This window comes from Mixophyes fleayi, chromosome 5, assembly GCF_038048845.1.
Source record: "Mixophyes fleayi isolate aMixFle1 chromosome 5, aMixFle1.hap1, whole genome shotgun sequence".
NCBI lineage: Eukaryota > Metazoa > Chordata > Amphibia > Anura > Limnodynastidae > Mixophyes > Mixophyes fleayi.
In genome coordinates, this window is record NC_134406.1 from 69334582 (window position 1) to 69355939 (window position 21358).

Below are 21358 nucleotides of genomic sequence, written 5' to 3' on the forward strand. Positions count from 1 at the left end.
CATCAACCCATCTAATGAGCATTTCTTCCACTACCATGTATGACAGATTAATAGTCCATGAATTCATTTTCTGCTTGTTGTGCTTCACAAAAGTATTTCACTGAGCAATTAATAAACTGGTAAAGAAAATAATACTGTTGTTTTCTTTATTAATATGATGTTAACTCCAAACAGAGAAGCATCTTACAGGCGCCTTTTATCTTGTTCCTTCAATAAATTCCTTTCTAATTTGTGACTGCATAGAAAGCTCATTCATTAACCTCAATCAGGCTTGTGTCTTTATTTTTCTTCTAGGAACTAGATTCTATATAAATTGCTAAATGCACTGTCGCAGTTCATGAAATCTGTCCATCTACATATATGACAGATAAAGAGCCATTTTGGTGCACGATTATTAATGAACCATTAAATGTGAAAATAGGCAGCTTTGTATGAATGTACTGAAAAAGAAAGTTGTATTAATCATAAACAGAGATTAATAAGATATATTTGGGGATCATAATATTTGAATATGGGGCCTATTTACCATCAAGTAATGATAGGGCTGGTTTGCTATCTATAGGAAGCTCCCTATCGCCACACTTTACTAAGAAAAATGTCCCCGGGACAGTTGAGTGATACCCAGCTCCCAGCAGTACTGTCTGGCAGCGGTAAGAGAACTCTTATTGCTTCGAAAGGCAGTCTACAGTGCTCTGCTCATGCGTGATCCGGCTTTGCCAGTTCATACATGGGCAGTAGAACTGAAACGTTGACTTAGGCTTCCAGTTCCACTAGTAAATAAAAATAAAAAGATGAGATGGTGATAGGAGGACAGTGGGCCTGATTCATTAAGGATCTTAACTTAAGAAACTTCTTATTTCAGTCTCCTGGACAAAACAATGTTACAATGAAAGGGGTGCAAATTAGTATTCTGTTTTGCACATAAGTTAAATACTGTTTCATGTAGCACACAAATACTTAATAGCTTATTTGTACACTGAAATTTAAAGTTTATATTTGTGTGCTACATGAAAAAACATGCAGTATTTAACTTATGTGCAGGACAGAATACTAATTTGCACCCCTTGCATTGTAACATGGTTTTGTCCAGGAGACTGAAATAAGAAGTTTCTGAAGTAAAGATCCTTAATGAATCAGGCCCAGTGCCTGTACTCGTACTGCTGATGTGCATGGTAAATAGGCAAAGCATGGGGAAGGTCCCGGAGAATCTTTCCTCAAACAGGGTTTGCCACCAGCTGTATGGTAAATAGGCAAAGCATGGGGAATAACCCAGATGACATTTCCTTGTTTTGTTTAGCCGGCGGTAACCCTTTCATGTATAGGGAGAAGACTTACATCTGTTTTTGATGGAAAATACCTGTTTTCGCTAGAGAAAGGGCTTTTCTCTCTTTAATAAATAGGGCCCATATCTGAGCTCTCCATTATTCCATGGGAGGAACTCTGTAGGCTTCTCATATAAAGAGCTATTTAATGATATTCATCATTATCACCATCCTCATATTTCATAACGCACAGAGCCTCTTGGTCTAAAATGGTTGATAACAAAGGACAATACAGTTCACTTATTTTACTAATACAATTTAATACAGTGAGTTCTGTCATGATGCAGAAATGTTATATAAGCATTTATCTTATAAGATGCATTTTCATATCAGCTCAATTGGTTGTTTCAGTATAGTGGCAATTTAATTAAAAAAAAATCAATAAAATGCAAAGTATTTTATTATTATTATTAATATTTATTTATAAGGCGCTACAAGGCATCCGCAGCGCCGTACAGAGACAAACAAAATCACAATACAATGGGAGACAGCACAGTACAGTAAACACAGCAACTCAGTACGCTCAATGCACAGCTAGAGAGGGCGGGGAAAGGGGAGGGAGGATCCGAAAACGACGGGGCCCAAGAAGGGGGGCGCGGAAGACAGGGAGACCCCCAGGGGGGAGGAGGGAGCGAAAGTGGACGTGGGGTGGAGGACCTTTGAGGAGGAGGGCTAAGTAGCTGGAGAGCAGAGTTAGAAGTGGTGGAAACAGGAGGAGAGATGGCCCTGCTCAGAGGAGCGTACAATCTAAGGGGAGGGGTGGACAGACAGAGAGACGCAGGGGAGAGAGGGATGGAAGTACTATGGAATACTGATGGCTATATTACATCTGTAATTCTCATTTTTCACTGGATTCCAACAATATAATTTATTTTTATGAGCTTCATTTTTAGTTATTCAATATGGGAAGGCATAAAGCATTTACTAGTGTTAGCCTGAAATACGATCATAATTATTGCTAGGAAGTATTTGTAAAGAAATTCCATTTTTACTAAACATGTTAAAAATATGTAAAAAGTAAACAGACATTGGGCCTGAGTCATTAAGTCAAAATAGGAGTAAATGTTCTCTGGGACAAACCATGTTTCAATGCAAGGGGTGCAAATTAGTTTATTATTTTGCACATAAGTTAAATACTGGCTGTTTTTTCATCTAACACACAAATACTTAATAATTTTATTACTACACTGAAATTTAATGTTGATCTAGGACATGCCCTACCCCAACTATAAATCTGTCCCCACATTTTAAATTTACCTCCCCCTCCAATGCAACATGGTTTTGCCCAGGTGCAAATGATACTCCTTTTTTTATGCTTTACTCTCCAAGTATAAATGGATTCAAGTCTCATATACAGCTGTATTAAGCAGAGAAAGCCCTATCTCTAGCATAAACTGTTGTTTTTCACTGGAAATAGTGATTCTACCTGTCAAAGGAAGCCTATTTAACAAGGATTACGGCAATACTAGTACTGCTGCAAATCTCCTTCTGCTATTGCCATCTCAGGCTATTCAATGAAATAATGCCTTGATTATTTAAATACAATTTTGGGGGTTTTTTTGCAAAATATTTTTTTTTAGATGTTTTAACTATTTAGATTTTATTTGTCTTTTCCTTTTTTTTTTAACAAGTGGAACTGAAAGCACAAGACAGAGCTTCCACTTCCTATGTGCATGTGTGAACAGCAAGCCAGGTCACGCATGCACAGATAGACCAAGACTGGCCTGGCAAAGCGGTAAGACTGCTCTTACCACTGCCAGCCAGTATCGCTGAGCAGCTAAGTATCACTCAGCTGCCACGCCAATATTACCTTAGTATATCATAGTAATAGGAAGTTTAATGTATTCTATTGTTGCTGTAAGCGGCAATAGTAATCCAGTTTTAATGACACTTTGTATTTACATTGTCCTATAATATTGATGGCGTGAGCCTCATTTATACTTTAAATATAATCTGAGAGCATTGGGACAGTGGGACCTCTTACAAATCAGAAATAAATAGACAAATAAAAAATGATAAATGTTTTTTATTACATTTGTAAAAATAAAATTAGCTGTCCCACATTAAATGCACCTAAAAGGTCAAAATTAAAATATAAGGCGATGTAAAAGCAGGCCTTCTGGTGGGAGGGAACATGGGAACTTCCCCCAAAATGCTCACTTTTCGCCTCCATAGGAATAAAATGTTTAATTCTAGCTATATCTTTGTGTTTGATGTGGAACTTACACATAATGTTTGAAACAGCAAAAAGCACCTAAGGAAACGAAAAATACCCCCACCAACGCTGTTTCATGATCTAAATAGTGTGACTACATTGGCTGTTGGCTTTCCTGACACACCAGTTTGGCTGAGCCAAACTTTTTTAAAAGGACTGTGTGACTGTCTAAGTGCCCCCAACCCTAATCCCCTCAGATCTTGTATATAATTAACTGATGTGAAACTCTCTGTCCTAACTCACAGTTCAAGTGCATGTGATACGTTACTTTTATTTGTAGCTTGTGTGATACACTGTTAATTTTCTTTATATCTGCTGTACTTTGATTATTTGTTTGTATTTTGTTACATTTTTTGTTATCCCGTTTGTTATTGAAAAACTTTAAAAATAGTTTTTTTTAAAAAAATACATTACTAACATCTACTGCAACTGTGGGATTTTCTTCTGAAGATGGTTTCCTTTATTTTTGGATGTAACATATTTTTTTTCTTATGCATCCACTCATGTACAAGACAAATTCTACAAATGACATTGAAAACTTACACATTGGAACCCTGGAGGCAATGCCTAGGGGTGATAAGCATTTAATTAAGTGCAGGATTTCACTCTCAGTGCCCTGAATACATAACAAGCTTTTTGTTGTTGCAGATATATAGTAACTGTTTAAATAAGGAATATAACTTTAGCAATTTCGGGAGGCATACATAAATCTTTGGATGACAACTGAATGGGATCTTAGCTTTTTCACTTTCAACAAATTCAACATGCTTTTTACAGGGAATGTTAGGCCTGGTTAGCTCTCTGACTGACAATTATAATGGAGCTTGAAATATAAGCAAACCAAACAGACTGACCCACTTTCTTTTGTACTTTATCTCTGCAAGAAGGTAAATGTTACTTTAGCTCTGCATTTAATTGGCTATGTCTTATGTCTTTAAGAGGTGCTTCTTAAGTGGCAGGAAACATGAAAGGCCAGTGTAGAGAACACTAATTACTTTAGAATTATGTGTTTTATCTCTTGGTATTCTTTTCAAGCAATGATTTACTACTGAAACGTTTGATTACAAGTAAATTGAAAGTACAAGAGTGTGGCTTGAGCAGTTAATGCAAACCACTTTTATTTCTCATGGAAAACAGGTTGGACTTAAAACGATTTAATGTATCAGCATGTACATGAAACGCCCAGCCTCACGGGGGGGGGGGGGGGGGGCTTATTTATTATTGGGAGAAAAGCTTTTACCTGCCTGTCTTGGGATTACCACCGACAGTTGTTACCGCTAACAAAGAGTAAGCTCAGGAAAGCCTATTTAACATGGATAGCGATAGCAGGGGAAAAATGAATGTATTTATAATAAAGCAGAGTTCCACAGACTTTTTTATTTTTAAATATTTTTTCCCCAATTATTTATTTAGTTGTTTTTTTGAGAAATTATTCCTGGAAGCACAAGTCCGGGCTTATAGTTTCACTACACATATGTGAGCCTGCACAGAGAAACCAGACTGGCTGACGAGGCAGTAGGACGTCTCTTACTGCTATCAGCCAGGAACACTCAGCTGCCAAACTCTTCGATTTAAATTATAGTGAAACTAGGTTTTCTATCACTGTAATAAGTGGCGATAGAAAATCTTAGTTCTTGCTGATGGATACAGTCTCACAGTGTGAGTTTCTACAATCCCCTGTCGCACTGCCTAAGAACTTTTGTCATCTCTGTTGCTTGACATTTATTTACAATATATTTCTGTATATGTAAGAAAGTTTGTGATACATGCATTTGCTTGTCCACCGTGCCACTCTTTCTCACTGTCCTTTGCACCAGGGTTTCTCTGCCTCTTAGTTATCACATATATGCTTATGAATGTTTAATAAGTGCCTATTAAGGTAAGACTGGTCAAGCAGCTGGTCACCCATACTCTGCTTAAGTCATATACACACACAACCACACTGCTTAAGGCACGTGTACACTGCTCAAGCCACTCACACACTACTCCAGTCACACACATACACTCTTCTCAAGTCACACACAGATACTGCTCATGCTACACACCTACTAAAGAATAGTTTAAAAAGGTTAAAGGACATGTGTAGTGGGAGGTGTAAAATGGATAATTAGCACAAAACCACCTGGTCTGGATAAAAATATGACTAAAAAGCCCCAAAATTTTCTCACACTCTCTATTAAACAAAAAGTTCTGCCAATCTTCAGTCACTAACTGGCATCCTAAAATGCAATCACAACCTAAATTAATCAGTTACTGTAAGGCAAACAATGTCTGACAATAAATATATAATATATATAATATATATATATATATATATATATATATATATATATATATATATATATATGTATGTATGTATATGTGAATACAAGTAGAGATAATTTATTGGCATACAGAAATATAAATGCCAAACCGTTTATTAAAATAATGCATATTCATATAATCTGCTGCTTTGGGAAAGTGCAGAAGGGTGCAGACTGATCCCCAAGAACTGCCAATGTCCCAAATAATTTCAATTCTTTTTAAACTTTCTACCTCCATCCCTGTGGCGTAACTGAAAAATGTGTGCTGGTATGCTAATCTGTTTTACAACGGATTTAATGCGCTATTGCAATCTAATAACAGTTTCAGTAATGGGTTCTTAAAAATATACTATAACTCCCATCTGGCATATAGTAAATATATGGCATTACTTACATTAAACATATGTAAACATATATAACTTTCTGCACTTATACATATACATCAGCCTTATAGGTTCCTGATAGACTACAACATCAGTTTTCATATATATCCTCCTATAGATTTTGGTGTTTGCTTGAGAGCATGTGCCTGTCTATGGGCAGACATGATGTCTCCCAACATTGGAACAGGTTGAAACGTTTGTTTGTTTTTTAGCTTGGGGGGAAAAGGCGTCCACAATCCCTCGAAGATATTTGGCTTGTCACAGCGATAGCTGCTTAAATTCCCAACACCTCTGCTCCATGAGGAAATAATATATGTACTAGAAAACCAATAGTTTTAGTTGTATTTGTATGCGGTACAATAAACTACTGTATTTGAAGTAAAGTTGAATAAAATTGCAAAAAATAAATTATTTTGGGCCAATATTGAAAACTGAGCAGCTGAGGTTCCCACACGGGCAGATAAATGTACACAATAATTTAGTTAATTGTGCTATTTCCTTGTTCTTGCAACCTTCATACCTAAAGTCAGCAGTTTATCTCAAGCTGTTACTCACTGTCTTATTTTTTTTATCCTGAATGGATCCCTAAGGTATAAAATAGAAAAAGGACAGCTTCTTATCTAGCAAACCTTGCAAAACACACAACCTCCTTTACTCCATTTCAGACTTCATATGACATCCAAGTTACAGCCTTTGTTTTCATTTCTGAGCCAAGATAACTGGGTCAGTTAATCCAAGTAGAAAACGTTATTTGAGTGAGTTAACTCTATGTGGTGAACTGCTCGAAGAAAGTAATCTGCATGTTCTCTACTATGAGCTTTCGAAGTCAGCCCAACATTCACTCAGATTCAGAATCACAAGTTAAATAAAAAGCTTTATTTTAAATGAAGAACTTCAAATTTCCCAGGAACAAGTTACTCTCTAATATCCTTCTTCCCAACCTCTAAGTCATATTTGTGTCTTGTCGTTAAAGGATTTAATGTGAAATTCAAGGTGCTGGCAAAGCGGCAAACGGCTGGAAAGTAATATAAATAATATATATGAGCCCCAGGTCAAAGAAGGATTTGAGACAGTTTGACCTCGGCTGACTAAAAGGCACCATTTAAGCCAACCTCCTAATTACTATGGTGGTTTCCCATTTAATACTGTGATCCTGTTTCTACTAAATCAGAGGAGAGCCAAGTAACAGAAAAGGCAGTCTGTCGTATGAGTGTAGGCGAAACAATGAAAAACACCTAGTAGTGACTGAGGTTTCTTTCTATTTGTTTGATCTTCTGTGGTACACTCTGCATGTAATATGAATGCTATCAGAAGAACTGAACATAGAATGGAAAAGGTACATTAAGAACTTTATGTACCATATCCTATACTTTACAAAAATGTTTTGAGACCAACTTTTATTATGAAATGTTTATAGTGTTTTATGCTTTTTAATTTTTAAGATACTGTGCACACGACTCGGTATATAAACTAATACATGCATATATACTCTGTTACATGGGTACATGGAAGCCCTAGTTTTAGGATGTGATTCACTACGATCTGATGGTATTAAATCTTCATCTCCTGCTGTCCTTGTGTACCCTCATCATCTGAGTGCTCCCAGCATATCAGATCATGGAAATGTTCACAGCAGCAGAAGATGAATCTTGTGAGAGTTACCAATCTGTCCGCTCATGCTATTATGTAAGGTAGGCAGGGACAGTGTCAAGATGTGAGGAGGAGAAGTGGAAAACCACAGACAGAGTTACACAGTGGTAAGGGCAGGTTCCCCAATAGCACCGAGTAGTTGTATGAGGCTCCTTTCATACTGAGACAAGAAGATTGTGGTGTCAAACCCACCTCTGTATGAAGAGAAGCTCATACATCCAACTGGGCCTTGGCCTTTAGAAACACTAGATAAATAGTTGAAAACATTTGATAGCTGATAGGCTAAGCAGAATTGCTTATATCGTGTATTATCAGTTTTATGACTCGTTAGAGTGATGTAATTGTGAATTAAGACCTATTATGGTTCATGTTATTGATTTATTTAACCCATGGAATTTTATTGTCACCTTGTTCAAGCAAATTTCTTGAAAGTAGAGTGTCTCCTCCTTGAAAGAAATAGCTACTTGTCTTCTTTGAGCCTATCATTATATCTATTGATCATCCTTATTTTGTTTATGATGATTGTATGATTTATATTTCTGTTTACAGTTTTATATGTCTATTGTTAAACTAGCCACACACATTAAGATAGATGACAATTGGCACAATATTGCAGCATGTGTGCCTACAAAATGAGCACAATACCAAAAAAACAACCATTCTAATAAAAATCAATTAGTAGATTAATGGGCATGTTGGAAACCTGGTTCTTCCGACTCAACTAGCGGCCCCAAGTATAGGCTACATCCTGCCAACTAACAGGCCCTAATGTTTTTCCAGATTGATCATTGAGTTTGTAACTCAGCCTGAGTAATTGCTATCATTGTGATTAACAGCTTCCAGATATTATACAGGTGTTGACTGCAAATGTTTTAAATGTTCTTGTCTATGTTATTAATTGAGCTTTGCGACTTTTGAATCTTATACTTCTATTTTACCTAGTATGATAATATATTTTGCGTTCTGCTTTATAGCTGTAAACTATTGCTATATTTATAGCTATATCTGATAAACCTTAATATACCTTCAATACAAGTAGTACATTTTATAATTTTATTGGGTAGAGTCTTATTTCTTTCAGCTTGTTTCATGGAACTGCAAGTTCCAACATTTTATATTTGACCAAGGAGTGGTAACAGATTGTGTTGTTTCGTTTTGTTTTTATGTAAATTTTTTTAAAAAGAAACCTTAAGTTCCACGTTTGTGAAGAAGACGCTGATTGTAAAAATAACAATACAACTTCACTCTCATACTAGGTGCATGATGACACCATGCCACCAGTGTGACATATTTACAGTGGTAAAAGGTAGGGTAGTGCATTGCACATCTCTCCCAACACTCAAGTTCTTTTCTGAAGTGGGACATGGTCATGCTCCCTTTAAAAGGGGGTGTGATTGTGTTAGGGATAAGGTCTTGTCACAATGGGCACAACCTCATCACGAGGGGATGTGTCTAGTAGATCTGAAATGCTAGGCATTCCCCATCACATCTCCCTTTCGCTGGAGACACCTCTCCATTGCTACCAGAATCCGTTCACCGTTACTCTGCTGTGCAGAGTAGCAGAGAGCGGGACGTACCTCCCAATAGTCCAGCAGCTATGACAAATGTCCTGGATGGTGGGATAGTTCCCCAAATCGGCACTGTCCCATCTAAATCGGGACAGCTGAGAGGTTTGATTGTACAATAGGGTGGCATGTGCTCTTGTGTGCACTTCTGGTCAATACAGTACTAAAATCTTTGCTTACAAAGACAAGCAAAATTTTCAGGCCGGACATCACTGCAGCGCCTCATGACACAAGGCCGACGGTGGAACTTTGATATTAATTGAATTTCCCCAGAGAAGTACACACTCACCCCTGCTTTTAAATGTAGACTTTAATGTTTTTCAGTTCTCTGCTTAAACACACAAGTTGCCGCAGCCACGACTGGTTAATTAATGAATGCTTGAATGCTGTACTGGACTAGGGCGAGTTACACTTGGAGCTGGTAGTAACAAGTTTTCATCACTGTTTCATACATTTAAGCTACATACTTATTTATTATGTAGAGGCTATATAGTGTGTGTCACTGAGATCTAAGCACTGGAAACACTGACTGGCACTTATACTGTGCAGTATATGAAATGATTCAAGTGTCAGACACGCTCACTGATCACACATTAAACTTTTCATGTGCATGCAGATACTCAGGGAGCTGAGTGGTGCCCTTGACTTATATAAAAGTTCCATATACCCTATGGAAGACCTATTCAAAATGCTGGTCAAATAGCCTCTAGTTATTATATTGATTGTGTAGTAAATTTATAAGGTTATTACACTTTTATTTTTTAACTACAGTGCTTCAGTGATATTACTACTAGTGAGTTGATAGGCTGCATTCGCATGAATATCAGTTTGTCCCACAGCATGTCTGTAGGTGACACGTGGACTTCACACAAAATGTGGGTGTTCACAGCGAAACCCGCTGTCTGGCAGAGGCCTGACTTTCCAGTGATACAATCTACAAGTAATGCTTTAATTCAACACTTTGCACTGTATTTGTAAATTTGCATTTTGCTGAGTTTATAAATAGAAGATGACAACAGTCAAATTATGCCGCTGTGTGGTGTGTTTGAGGTAAGACTGGGAACAATTTAGGCCAAATTCCTCCAGTGTGTAAAATTCCTTCCCCAACTAAGGTGGGTGTTCCACTGGAACAGGTATTAAAATTTCAGTCATATCTAGCTGACTGTATACTAGTGCTCAATAATTTGAATAATTCAGGTTTACTTACAAACACAGACAATTCTTGATATAATAACATACTTACCAACTTTTTTAAGTTGGTGTCCGGGAGACTCTCTGTAGCAGGTGGGTGTGCGGGGGGGGCGCCGAAATCGCATCATTTTGGCCCCGCCCCCGTGACGTAATGACGCAAATCGCGTCATTTGACAGCGGGGGGTGGGGCTAAATGCTGCGATTCACCGGGAATCGCGCCGTTTGGGATCTAATTCTGCCCACTTCACTAGGAAGTGGGGCACTTCCTAGTGAAGTGGGCAGAATTCGGGAGATTGCCACACTCGCCCGGGAGACTCTCGCAAAATGCGGGAGTCTCCCGGACATTCCGGGAGAGTTGGCAAGTATGTATAATAATAAGAGAGAAAGAGATTGTCAGCTAAAGACGGTTGCAGGAAATGTGGTGGGAAGTGCATTGTATACTAGGTGAAAGCAATCATTTTAGAGTGTCTGCAGTTGTGAGTGGTTCAAAGGGGATGACTGAGTACATAGACAGAGATAAGGGATGCAATAGGCTGTAACAGGGAAAGGAAAGATTTAACTGTAAGCAAAATTAACATCTATGTTATATGGTGGTTAATGGGAAAATGAGAATACAATAAAAACTGCCTAAATGTCATGCTAACCATTTGATGCAGAAATACATTTTTATCGATTTTTTTGTTAAATGTCTCCTCTCTCTCCTTTGGTACTCCTCCTTAATGCCAAAGGCTCTCATGTCAGAGGGGGGCAAGGGCAGATTTTATAGGCATTTTAGAAGTTTCAAAAGAGATATGCCACTTTAGGTTTGGAGAGAGTAAAGAAAAGGTCATTTCAAAGGTTATTTCTGTTTTTTTTTTCTCCTTTTCTTAAGATACAACAAATAGACAAAGCCTCACATGATGTTTTATAGACACTAGTGTTTCTGTGTCATTCACTAAAATTTACTTTTTATGTTTTCTGAATAAATGCTCAAAACTAATATGAAATGCTTGTTCTTAACCAATTGGTGGTCCCTTATTCAGCGAACACATTGCCACTTCTGCAGACACCAAGGGGTGAGGGACAAGAGGTCCGTCTTCCAGAGCATTTACTATATACTTTATCTGCTTTTACTGGTGCTATGGCAGTATCAGCTAATCCATTGAAGTATTTTTTAAATTGTAGACACTAAAAATAAAATGATAATAATAGTTCTCAAGTAACCTAAGAAAGTAATAATAATAACATGACACTTGGCTCAGATGTGGTTTTGTTTTAATTTTGAAATAAAAATACTAGAAGTGTTTAAAAGCCGTCAATTTAAATAAGTTGTTGTTAGTCCAATCTAGATGTTTTTTTGCTTCTTTTCTCTTCCAACCAGCAACAAGTCAACACTCCAGTATGATGGTAGTGGTGATTAGGTTTGGACATTTGCACAATGCATTTCATCCAAAATGAATGAATGACTAAGTGTAGTCAGTAACATCTCCTTGTACTGGTTTTAGTTTCTTTCTATTGTGGTAATAAGTACATTGAGATAACATTTACAAATTGCATTTGACAAAAACCTTTCTGGTCTCATTTTATGAATGGAGGTTAAACTTTTTTTATTTTCTTGTTGCATGAAGTACGATGGTGGTAAATGGCAAGTTGGTTGGAGCCCTCCTTTATTATGTCAATTGCACTTTTCTTTTTGTCTGCATTTCATTGTTACTAGCCTATATATAAAACTATGAAAGCAAACCTCACAGATACAATCATGCACATGACCTATGGATAGGCTCCAAACACAATGTTAGAATCACAACTTATGACAAAAAGTATTAGACTTGAGACGGGATGGGACATTTTGAACAACCAGGGCAGCTTGCTACAAATTGACCCTAGTACTTGTGGGGTAGGTAACTTAGGTGCCCATTTATTAATGCTTCCATTTTTTGCCCCATTAGTTAGCTTCTTTTTTTGCAGCATTCAGAGATGCTTTTTCATAGCTATTTATCATTAAATTCATGCCGGTACAATGCCTCTGATAGTCATCACTATCCGCATATTTATAGGTAGTGTCCCAGCCTATTCACTGTGCATCCGCCGCCATCAGGCAGTGCATGTGCAGAAATCAATTACTGCCAGGAAGGAGGGGGAGGAACCTACAGCCTGCTGGGGAGGGAATAAAAGACATTTGTCCGCTGGCCTTCAACTATAGGTCAGAGTAGCTAACGTCATTTTCATAAGGATTTTGTACTGAATTCTGGAGATATGGATGATATCTCCTGTGTTACATTGTTGTTAAATAGCTCCAATACTTGAGTTTGCTATAATCCTGCATAAATAGTAATTTTCACAGAATTTAGTAGCTGCAAGTGTAGCAGTAATTACAATAAAGCATTTTAAGGTGGGGTTTTTTAAATAAAGTTTTTATTTTTCTATTTTTTTTTTTTTATTATTTTTTATTAATTTTTAAACTTTAAATAAAACTGGAACTAGAAGTCCATGCACAGAGGGACCCTGCACTGGCCTGCGAGTGGTAACACTCCTCTTACTGTTGCTGAACAGTGTCGCTGAGCATCGCTCAGCTGCCCCAGTGACATTTTTATGATATATTGGTTGGGCGATGATTTTCTATTTCTACAATAGGCAGCGATAAAAAAAATTATCAGTTTCACAGAAAATTGATAAATAGACCCATTACAGTGTTATTTTACTGACGTCAATCGGAAATGGAGTAAATAGAGAACAATTATTAGGGTCATGGGGGCAGCATGTTGTCCTGGGGCCAATAGCTTCTCACCACTGCTTTAAGTCCAGATGACTGTCTCTAATAACATAAAACTGTTTTATTTATACATCATTCAAAAGAGTGGGTGTCCCAAGGTCAGGAGCGCAAAAAACCACTAGAAATGGAGCTGAGAATTGCATTATTATTTTCTGATAGCTGTTGTCCATAAGAACATCAGCAGCCATATCTGTTTCTCAACTCATACTTCTCTCATGAAATAAGTTGCAGTGCAGATAAAACGTACTAGATTTAGACTACTTCATTAGCCTGGTTTGATGACCCCCCCCCCCCCCCCCCCTCTTCAAATTACTAATGTGTAGTTGCTTTCGCTTGGATTCAATGTTTTGATGATGATCTATAGTACCTCTGATTATAGTGACGTCTGAGCAATGAAACGAGCAATGGCTGGTAAGCTGCAGCCGTAGACTTTGGAATGACTGACTGTCCCCGGGGACAGAATCACTCAGTCTTGTAGAATGGGGTGACATTTAAGAAAGAAACGCAGAGGAAAATGTCATGCTTAAAAAATTAGGTTCAAACATGCTGGCTTCTGATTTATTTTTATTATAGTCAGGGTTGGAATAGTGACATATTATCAGTCTTGGAAATGTTTGGTACATTTTTCACTTTTTTGTTTTAATCAGAATAATCTAATTTTCCGTAGTATTGAGAGTGTGGAAACCAAGGCTGATGAGGCCAGATGGAGGGTTTTTAGTTATAAATCTCAGCAATAATCTGATGAAGCCAGCAGGAATGTAACAGATTTACCCGGAGCGCTCTTTTATTAAAACTGTTTGCAAGTGTGCAAAAGAGAACTGAAATATGTAATTTTATGCAAAAAATATCCATTTATCTTATCTAGCACAGTACACTAAATCAAGATAATTAAGTAGTCACCACTTCAGTATTTCAATGGAACCAACATAATGGCATGTTTTTAAAGAAGCACTCCCAGTCTAAATGTACATGATGGATGGATATTAGATAGATAAATTGCTGCTTCTCAGTGCTGGGTTCAGTTCTGAACAGGACATTCAATGGCTCTCCATCGGATCTCATCTACATTGGCAATGGCACCAACTAGGGCTTGCCCCCTTTTCCCATTGATTTTTACCCATACCATAGAACCCCTAGTTACCACCATTAGGATTACTGTTAAAATGAGTATCCTCCCCCAACTTCTCTACCTCTTACAGACTCTCCAAGTCAGGGTTCCTCTTTCTGAACTATTCACTATTGAAAGACACATGGCTAAGTTTATCTGGCGCAACAGCTAGAGTCAGGCTGGCGTTGCTCAAGAAACCTACCATACGTCGTGGCAGTGGGATCTCAGACCTCAAGGCCTACTATTGGGCGGCCCACCTTAGTAGTGTAGTGGCTTCCTTTGCTCCTCCCACCTGCCATTCTTGGGCATACATCAAAAATACTTATCTCAATTTCCCAATTGTCCTACATCTGGGGCCTGCCGCAGATTTCCAGGGCTGCCTTCATTGGGCACTTCCCACCGTGTCATTTGCAGCTAGTACCTGGGAGAACTGTAAACCCCACCTCTACATATTCCCTATTCCCCTCTCTATCTTGCCACTATGTAAAGCTTTTCCCCCCAGTATGTCAAGATCCTTTCAATAACTATGGGTCACCTCGGGCATTTGATTCGTCGGGGATCTGGTGTCCTCTGCTCCTGATCTCCTGACTTCCACCTGTTTTTTTTCCAATAACTGCAGATTAGGCATTTTCTCTGCTCTCTCCTGCCAGATAGTCCCCATCGCTACATCTCTTCCTCTGTCTCTCCTCACCCCTGCGGAGGGGCCTGATTTCTTCTATCTGTATTATACTCCTTGACTATTTACTGGTCCCTAGGAACAGACATTAGAGGTAATGGAAAAGAGACCCCCCCCCAGAGGAGGACTGCTGGGAGACCATTAGATCCAGTGTTACCTCCAGTTTCTTCTCAACCTTGATTAAGAAAACCGCTTACAAGGTCTGCTATGGATGGTACCTAATGCCTGATAGGCTTACTGTATACCCGCCTGCCTCCCCTGCTTGTTGGCGAGGCGGCGGTCATAGGAGCAATTTCATTCACATCCGGTGATCTTGCCCGTCATCTCTTCCTTCTGGGACGAAGTTGTCAACCTGTTGTCCTCTAATGCCCTATCAGAAAAGAACCTTGGTCCTTCCTTCTCTGCTACCCTATCCAGGACACTGATGTCTGTTCAGGTAAGCTGGTAAACGCTCGCTGCTTGATAGCCAAATTTTGGAAAAAGGCTGACTCTACCCACATCTCTTCTTTGAAATCCTATGTTTGGTCAATAGCCAGTATGGATAAAATTACCTTCTACCTGCACGATAAGGAGAAAAAGTTCCATCAAATTTGGGCCCCATAGCTCTATATGAAATGCTCCTTGACCCCTTACCCCCTCCCGGACTGCCTCCTGAACTTTCTACCACCCCACTTATTTATCTTCTAAGCTCTGAGTTAAGCCCCTCCACCTTTTTTTTTACTTTTTTGGTGTTATATCCCAGGCTAGTTTTCCCTCTCCTTCTTGTGATTGGCGACCACTCCCTCCATCCTGTATTCTCCTAATATATAGCATTTGAAACGTTCAGTTTGTATTTTACCTCCATGAGGTTGTTGCTTTTCACATACTGTGACTAGGTTTGGTTTCTCTTATCTAGTCATTTCCTTGACCCAGTTTGTCACTTATGTTAGGTTAATACAATTTTGAGTTAAAAAACAACTATTTTTAGAAACACTGTATATTTTTACATTAAAGGTACTATAGGTAGTATTTATTTTTACCATAGATGTGAACTATTCTTTAGCTGCACGGTGAGTGATCATTCAAAATCTGGGTACATACTATAGAAAATTACTTCAGTCGCGATTTCTGTAACGATTTTACAAACAACCAAAAGTCAAAGACGATTAACTTTTATCAATCAACTCTCAAAATGTGCATAATTTTAACTGAATTTTTTACATGTATTCATAAAATTCTATACCCTAATATTACTGCACAATAATGCTGTAAGCGTTTGGGATTTGTGTGAAGCCCTCTTAGCAGATTGACAGCTTTCTTGAAACTACTTAGCTCAATAGCTGCATGCTGCTTGAGGAACACAAACACATTATTTAGCACAGTCTTATGAACTGCTGCCAAGGACTCCCAGATACAAGGAAATGATTCACAGGGGAATCATTTTCCTGTTCTCTTGCTGCAGCTACAGCTCTCCCTGATAATCTTGTCCCAAGAAGCTTATTTGGAAATGCAAAAATTCCAGCATTCTTAATCCATATGAATGCTTTTGATGATATATTTAATATTTTTTTTTTAAGTGTACCCATCCTGGAGGAGTGCAACTGGAAGGTGGCAAATGTGTCCCATTAAAAGTATGTCATATTTTTGCACGGGGAGAAAACAGCTGTGCACCCTCCTTCAAAACAGGGAACAACCCAGCAAATGCACCTTTTACACCCCTTTGTCTCATGTAAAAAATGTCACCCACCAAATGAAGTTTATACCTAATACATGTTCAGCAAGGGCCAATATACCAAACCCCTCCCATCAGTCGGTCCAATTGTTGGCGGCTATACCCCAGACGCAGCAGCATTGCTCTTTTCATGTCAGCATTGTGATTGACAACATTGTCAATGTCGCCAATCACACTGGCGACATTGTTAACCTGTCTGCATAATGTAAATGTCGCAATTTAGCCTGCAGACATTAGCTCCGTCGCAATTATATACCCTACCCATCCATATATCTTGGGCTATTTCTCAAAAATCCTTTTGCAATGCTGCAGACAGAGGGGTGTATTAGGATCAGGTCAGGGGTATATCCATGGTAGATGTGGTTCTTCGCCATATAAATCGAAGACATGGAAAAAAACATTGGGAAGAATTACATAGTGGTCTAGGGGCATGTCCTTGTGTTCTGATATTTACTTTGACATCACAGAGAGAGATTTACATTGGAGGTTGTTTGTGTTCAATAAATTACATATTTAACAGAATCTCCCCTTTATAATCCAGCTTCTAATTTGGACCACCAATTAGTTGGACTGCCATAGGCAAATGTGCAATGGCAACACAGATAAGTGTTCACCATCTTGTTTCATGTAGCGTTTATAAGCTTGACAAGCAGCTTGTGTAGTTATACGCATTTATCATCCAAATATACCCACAGTATATCATATACACACTCTTCAATAGAAACAATTAGATCATTCCCCTCACACACTTGGATTCACTTTCTGAGAGCATTTGAGCCTCGTAGCCAGTAATTTAAGTGTCTTCATCTCTTCTACAGCAGTCAGAAATGACAGAAACAAGAAGAAGAAAGAACCGTTGAAACAGGAGTGCACAGAGAACTACGAGATGACTGCTGAGCTCGATGACCTGACAGAGAAGATCAGAAAAGCGCATCAAGAAACCTTCCCCTCCCTATGTCAGTTGGGAAAATACACTACGGTAAGTTTTACCTGCTAATGATTTAGAACTGCTGTACTGCAGACACTGCTCTCACTTGTAGAATTACATTTTCTTTTTATCTACTGCTAGTCATGATTTATGAATGTGATGGTAAGAATCCTGTTACATGTCCTCCAGGAAGAAGATGAAGAAGATTTGGACCAGAAAATCCTCTCTTTTATACTCTACATATTCTCTACACAAACTGGTGCTAGCGATCAGCCTCGGATTATTAGATTATAGAGTTTGTTCCATCTTGTACATTTGATTCCTGCTACTGTTAAGACTCAGGCAAAGAACATTTTAGCTGCCGTTCTAACACGCTGAGCTTAATATAGGTACCATTGATCTTTATACATGGACACTGGGATGTAACAGATCTAACATCAGAGACGAAAGTCCAGTTGCCAGTGTGGAAGAAGTCAGGAATAAGCCAAGGGCCATTTTATCCTACTCTCCTGAAGTCCTGGAAGAGTGGGCCACCCTCCTTTCCTTCTTGTAAAGAGGGCGATTCCTGATCATGTGATTCACAGTGATTTCTGTGGTGTCTGTAAGCTGCTTATTATAGCATCATTGTGCTTCTTGGAGTGTTGCGTAAAGCAGCCCTTGGTTCTTTTATAAGTCTGTCAGTGACAGCTGGAATCAAAGTGATAATGGGAGACAAGTAATGAAAGCTGGATGATAGCACAAAAAAGGGGGAGTGTGTTGGGAAGTGGAACTGTATTGAGCTTTATTTTATAAGCAGTTTCTTCTGTGTGTAAGATGTCAGTCCAGCCATACTGTAGATGACTAATACAGCCTTGGTGGTATTTTTCCAAACTTTAATTGGTGCATTCAGTTTCCTATCAGATTGGGGTTAAAACATTGAATATAAATTTAAGCCTATTCCCAGGATGGAGCAAAATATTCTTAAGGACTTTTAATTAAATTGAACTCCTTGAATAGAAACCACTCTACAACCACTAGAATAGTGGATTTTGCTCTGGAATTGGAAGTTCAACTATAAAATCCAGATGCACCCTCAAGATCATGAAGGTAAAATGAAGGGCTGAATCAGAAGTTGTTTTCTGGAAGAATAATATTAACAGCCTCAGTGTCTTACGGAGGGTCATAAGTACCTACAACAGAGCTTCAGGTTATCCATTCTAAGTTACGATGATCTGTAAACACTGTTACTGGATGAAGTGCTCCTTCAAGAAGATGTTGGCATTCAGAAAAGGCATATTTTATTGTCAATGATTGCCGGCTAACAGTAAAAAATATCCGCTCATTTTCTGATTTCTGTAAAAACTCAGACGCAGTGTGTCTCCATGGACTGTTCCTTCTGTAGGTTGGGTGATAGAAGCAATAATCCTCTAGTAGTTTTTAATAAATCATCTTTAAGAAGTCCAAATCTATGAACTTCTTTCTATTTTTTAGGGATAAACTGTTCCTATAAAGATTTTGTGTTGCTGGTATCCATTCCGTCCTTCCAGGTAGATCATGTATCCTAGAATTTGGATTTATGTGTTTTCAAATTCACACTTATCTAGTTTAATATATTGGTTGGTGGAGACACTCTAAAACAAGTTTTATTTGCTTCTGGCATTCTTGAAAAATGTCAGAAAATAATCAGAATTCATCAGGATAGGCCACCATAAAAATAGTCCCAAGAAATTCGGTACAGCTCCCTTAATAGTACTGTAATTATGGAGGGCTGTTATAGAGGCTAAAGAGCATCTCATAGTGCCCATAATGGGTCCGGAAAGTGGTCTTCCATTAATCTCCTCCTCTAATGCAGATCAAATTGTAGACTATACGAACATCAAGCAACTCAGATATCAATTGGAGAGGACATTGATTATATGAAATTCCTTTAATCAGTACAGGGTCATAAGATCCCGTCTTTATTCTCCATAAAATAAGGCTCCCCCAGCCTTAGAGGTTGAAGTTTGAGTATACCCCTTAATCTATATTCCAGGTCAGAGAGAGAAAAAAAGCAAACGAGAGGTATCTCCTGGCAGACGTTCAATAGGACAATAATAAGGTCAATGAGTAGCCACTTGATCAACTTTTTTTTTTATTGCAGACTCTCAAAACTCAAGTTACTTAGGAGGCAGTATATCAAATTCTGCAGTTGTGAGACCCTGTACACTCACAGGGGCATCAAAGAGTGTCTGTAGGGTTTTTTGTGGTGGATTTCAATAGTAAGAATGAATATGTTGTTTTTTTTAGGTTTTTAAATTCTTTACAGATATTTCTTCAAATAACATCCACAACATAAAGAATATATATGAGCAGAAAAGTCTTTGTACCTTTAGTATTAGAAAATCTGTAGTGGTGTGAGGTGGATAAATAAGGCACAGAAAACCAAAGGCTAAGAAAGTTCACAGAATCATAATCCAGAGGCACCGTGAGAATTGTCATGCAAGCCGATAATACACAGAGAAGCAGCAGTCCAGGAGCTCAAGAGCAAGGGAAGCTAGTCCAATAAACTGGCAGTTGCTTGTTTCCATTAGGTTATTTATATAGAGCTGACTCTGTGATAATTGGCTGTGGGTGTTAGCAATTTATTACTAGCAGTAAATAGTTAAGACTTCTCTGATGCAGGTTACATACATGGAAATGCAAAGGAAAACAGCAAGTGGCTAACAGAGCCCATAGCTCAGTGCACAGAGACCTTATTGCTGCAAGCCAGAGCTCAGCAGTATGAATCCTGCATAAGTGTCGGGTAGCATAGAAAGCTTTTTGGACATAAGAAACTGTGTCTTCGGCAGTGAATCGTTCGCACCATTTTTGAAAATGGCTGCAATCCTTTATTGTGGGCCCAGCATGCGTAGAGAGAGGCTCTAGTGGCAACGTAGCCTCTTAGATGGACAGTTAAGTTCTCCTGAGATTAGGGCTGTGTTAGTAGGGGCCTGTCTCAGGATGACTCTTAAAGTAACAATATTTAGAAGAAAAAGTCAAAGCCCTTCCAGTCAATTGTTGTTTTCTGAGACGTAAGTCAAGGAATGTGAAGAATAACAGGAAACAATAGGGAAGATATTACTACAGTACAAACACAGGACTTAGAAGTAGGGATGTGCACCGGCCACTTTTGGTGTCTCGTGTTTTGTGTTTTGGATTCGGATTTGCTTGAGGTTTTGGGTTCAGATTTGTTTCGCAAAACACCTGACGAAAGGTTTTGGTTCGGATTTAAGGTTTTGGATTCGGATTTATTTTGAAAAAAACATAAAAAGTGCTAAAGACCAGTTTTGTGGGTTTTTTTGCACTCCTACGCTATTATTAACCTCAATAACATTCAATAACAATCATTTCCACTAATTTCCAGTCTATTCTGAACACCTCACAATATTGTTTTTAGGCCAAAAGGTTGCACCGAGGTAGCTTGAGCACATAATGCCAAAAAAAGAGGTACAAGATGGAATTGTTCTGGGCCCTCCCTCCCACCCCTCGCGAGATTGGACGCGAGACTTGGACGACAGAGCCTCGTTTTCAATTTTTTGCCCGCCGGAAATATCCGA

The 21358-nt window shown here is 38.5% G+C and overlaps 1 protein-coding gene across 10 annotated transcripts in view; it reads left to right on the forward strand.

Annotated features, from left to right (window-relative positions):
* The window catches only part of RARB (retinoic acid receptor beta), a 546477-nt gene that overhangs the window by 472523 nt on the left and 52596 nt on the right, over positions 1-21358 (forward strand). For all 10 annotated transcript variants that reach the window (XM_075212344.1, XM_075212345.1, XM_075212348.1 and 7 more), the window contains one exon: positions 17695-17855. In XM_075212344.1, coding sequence (XP_075068445.1) covers positions 17695-17855 — 161 coding nt within the window. The remainder of the gene's footprint in view (positions 1-17694; positions 17856-21358) is intronic.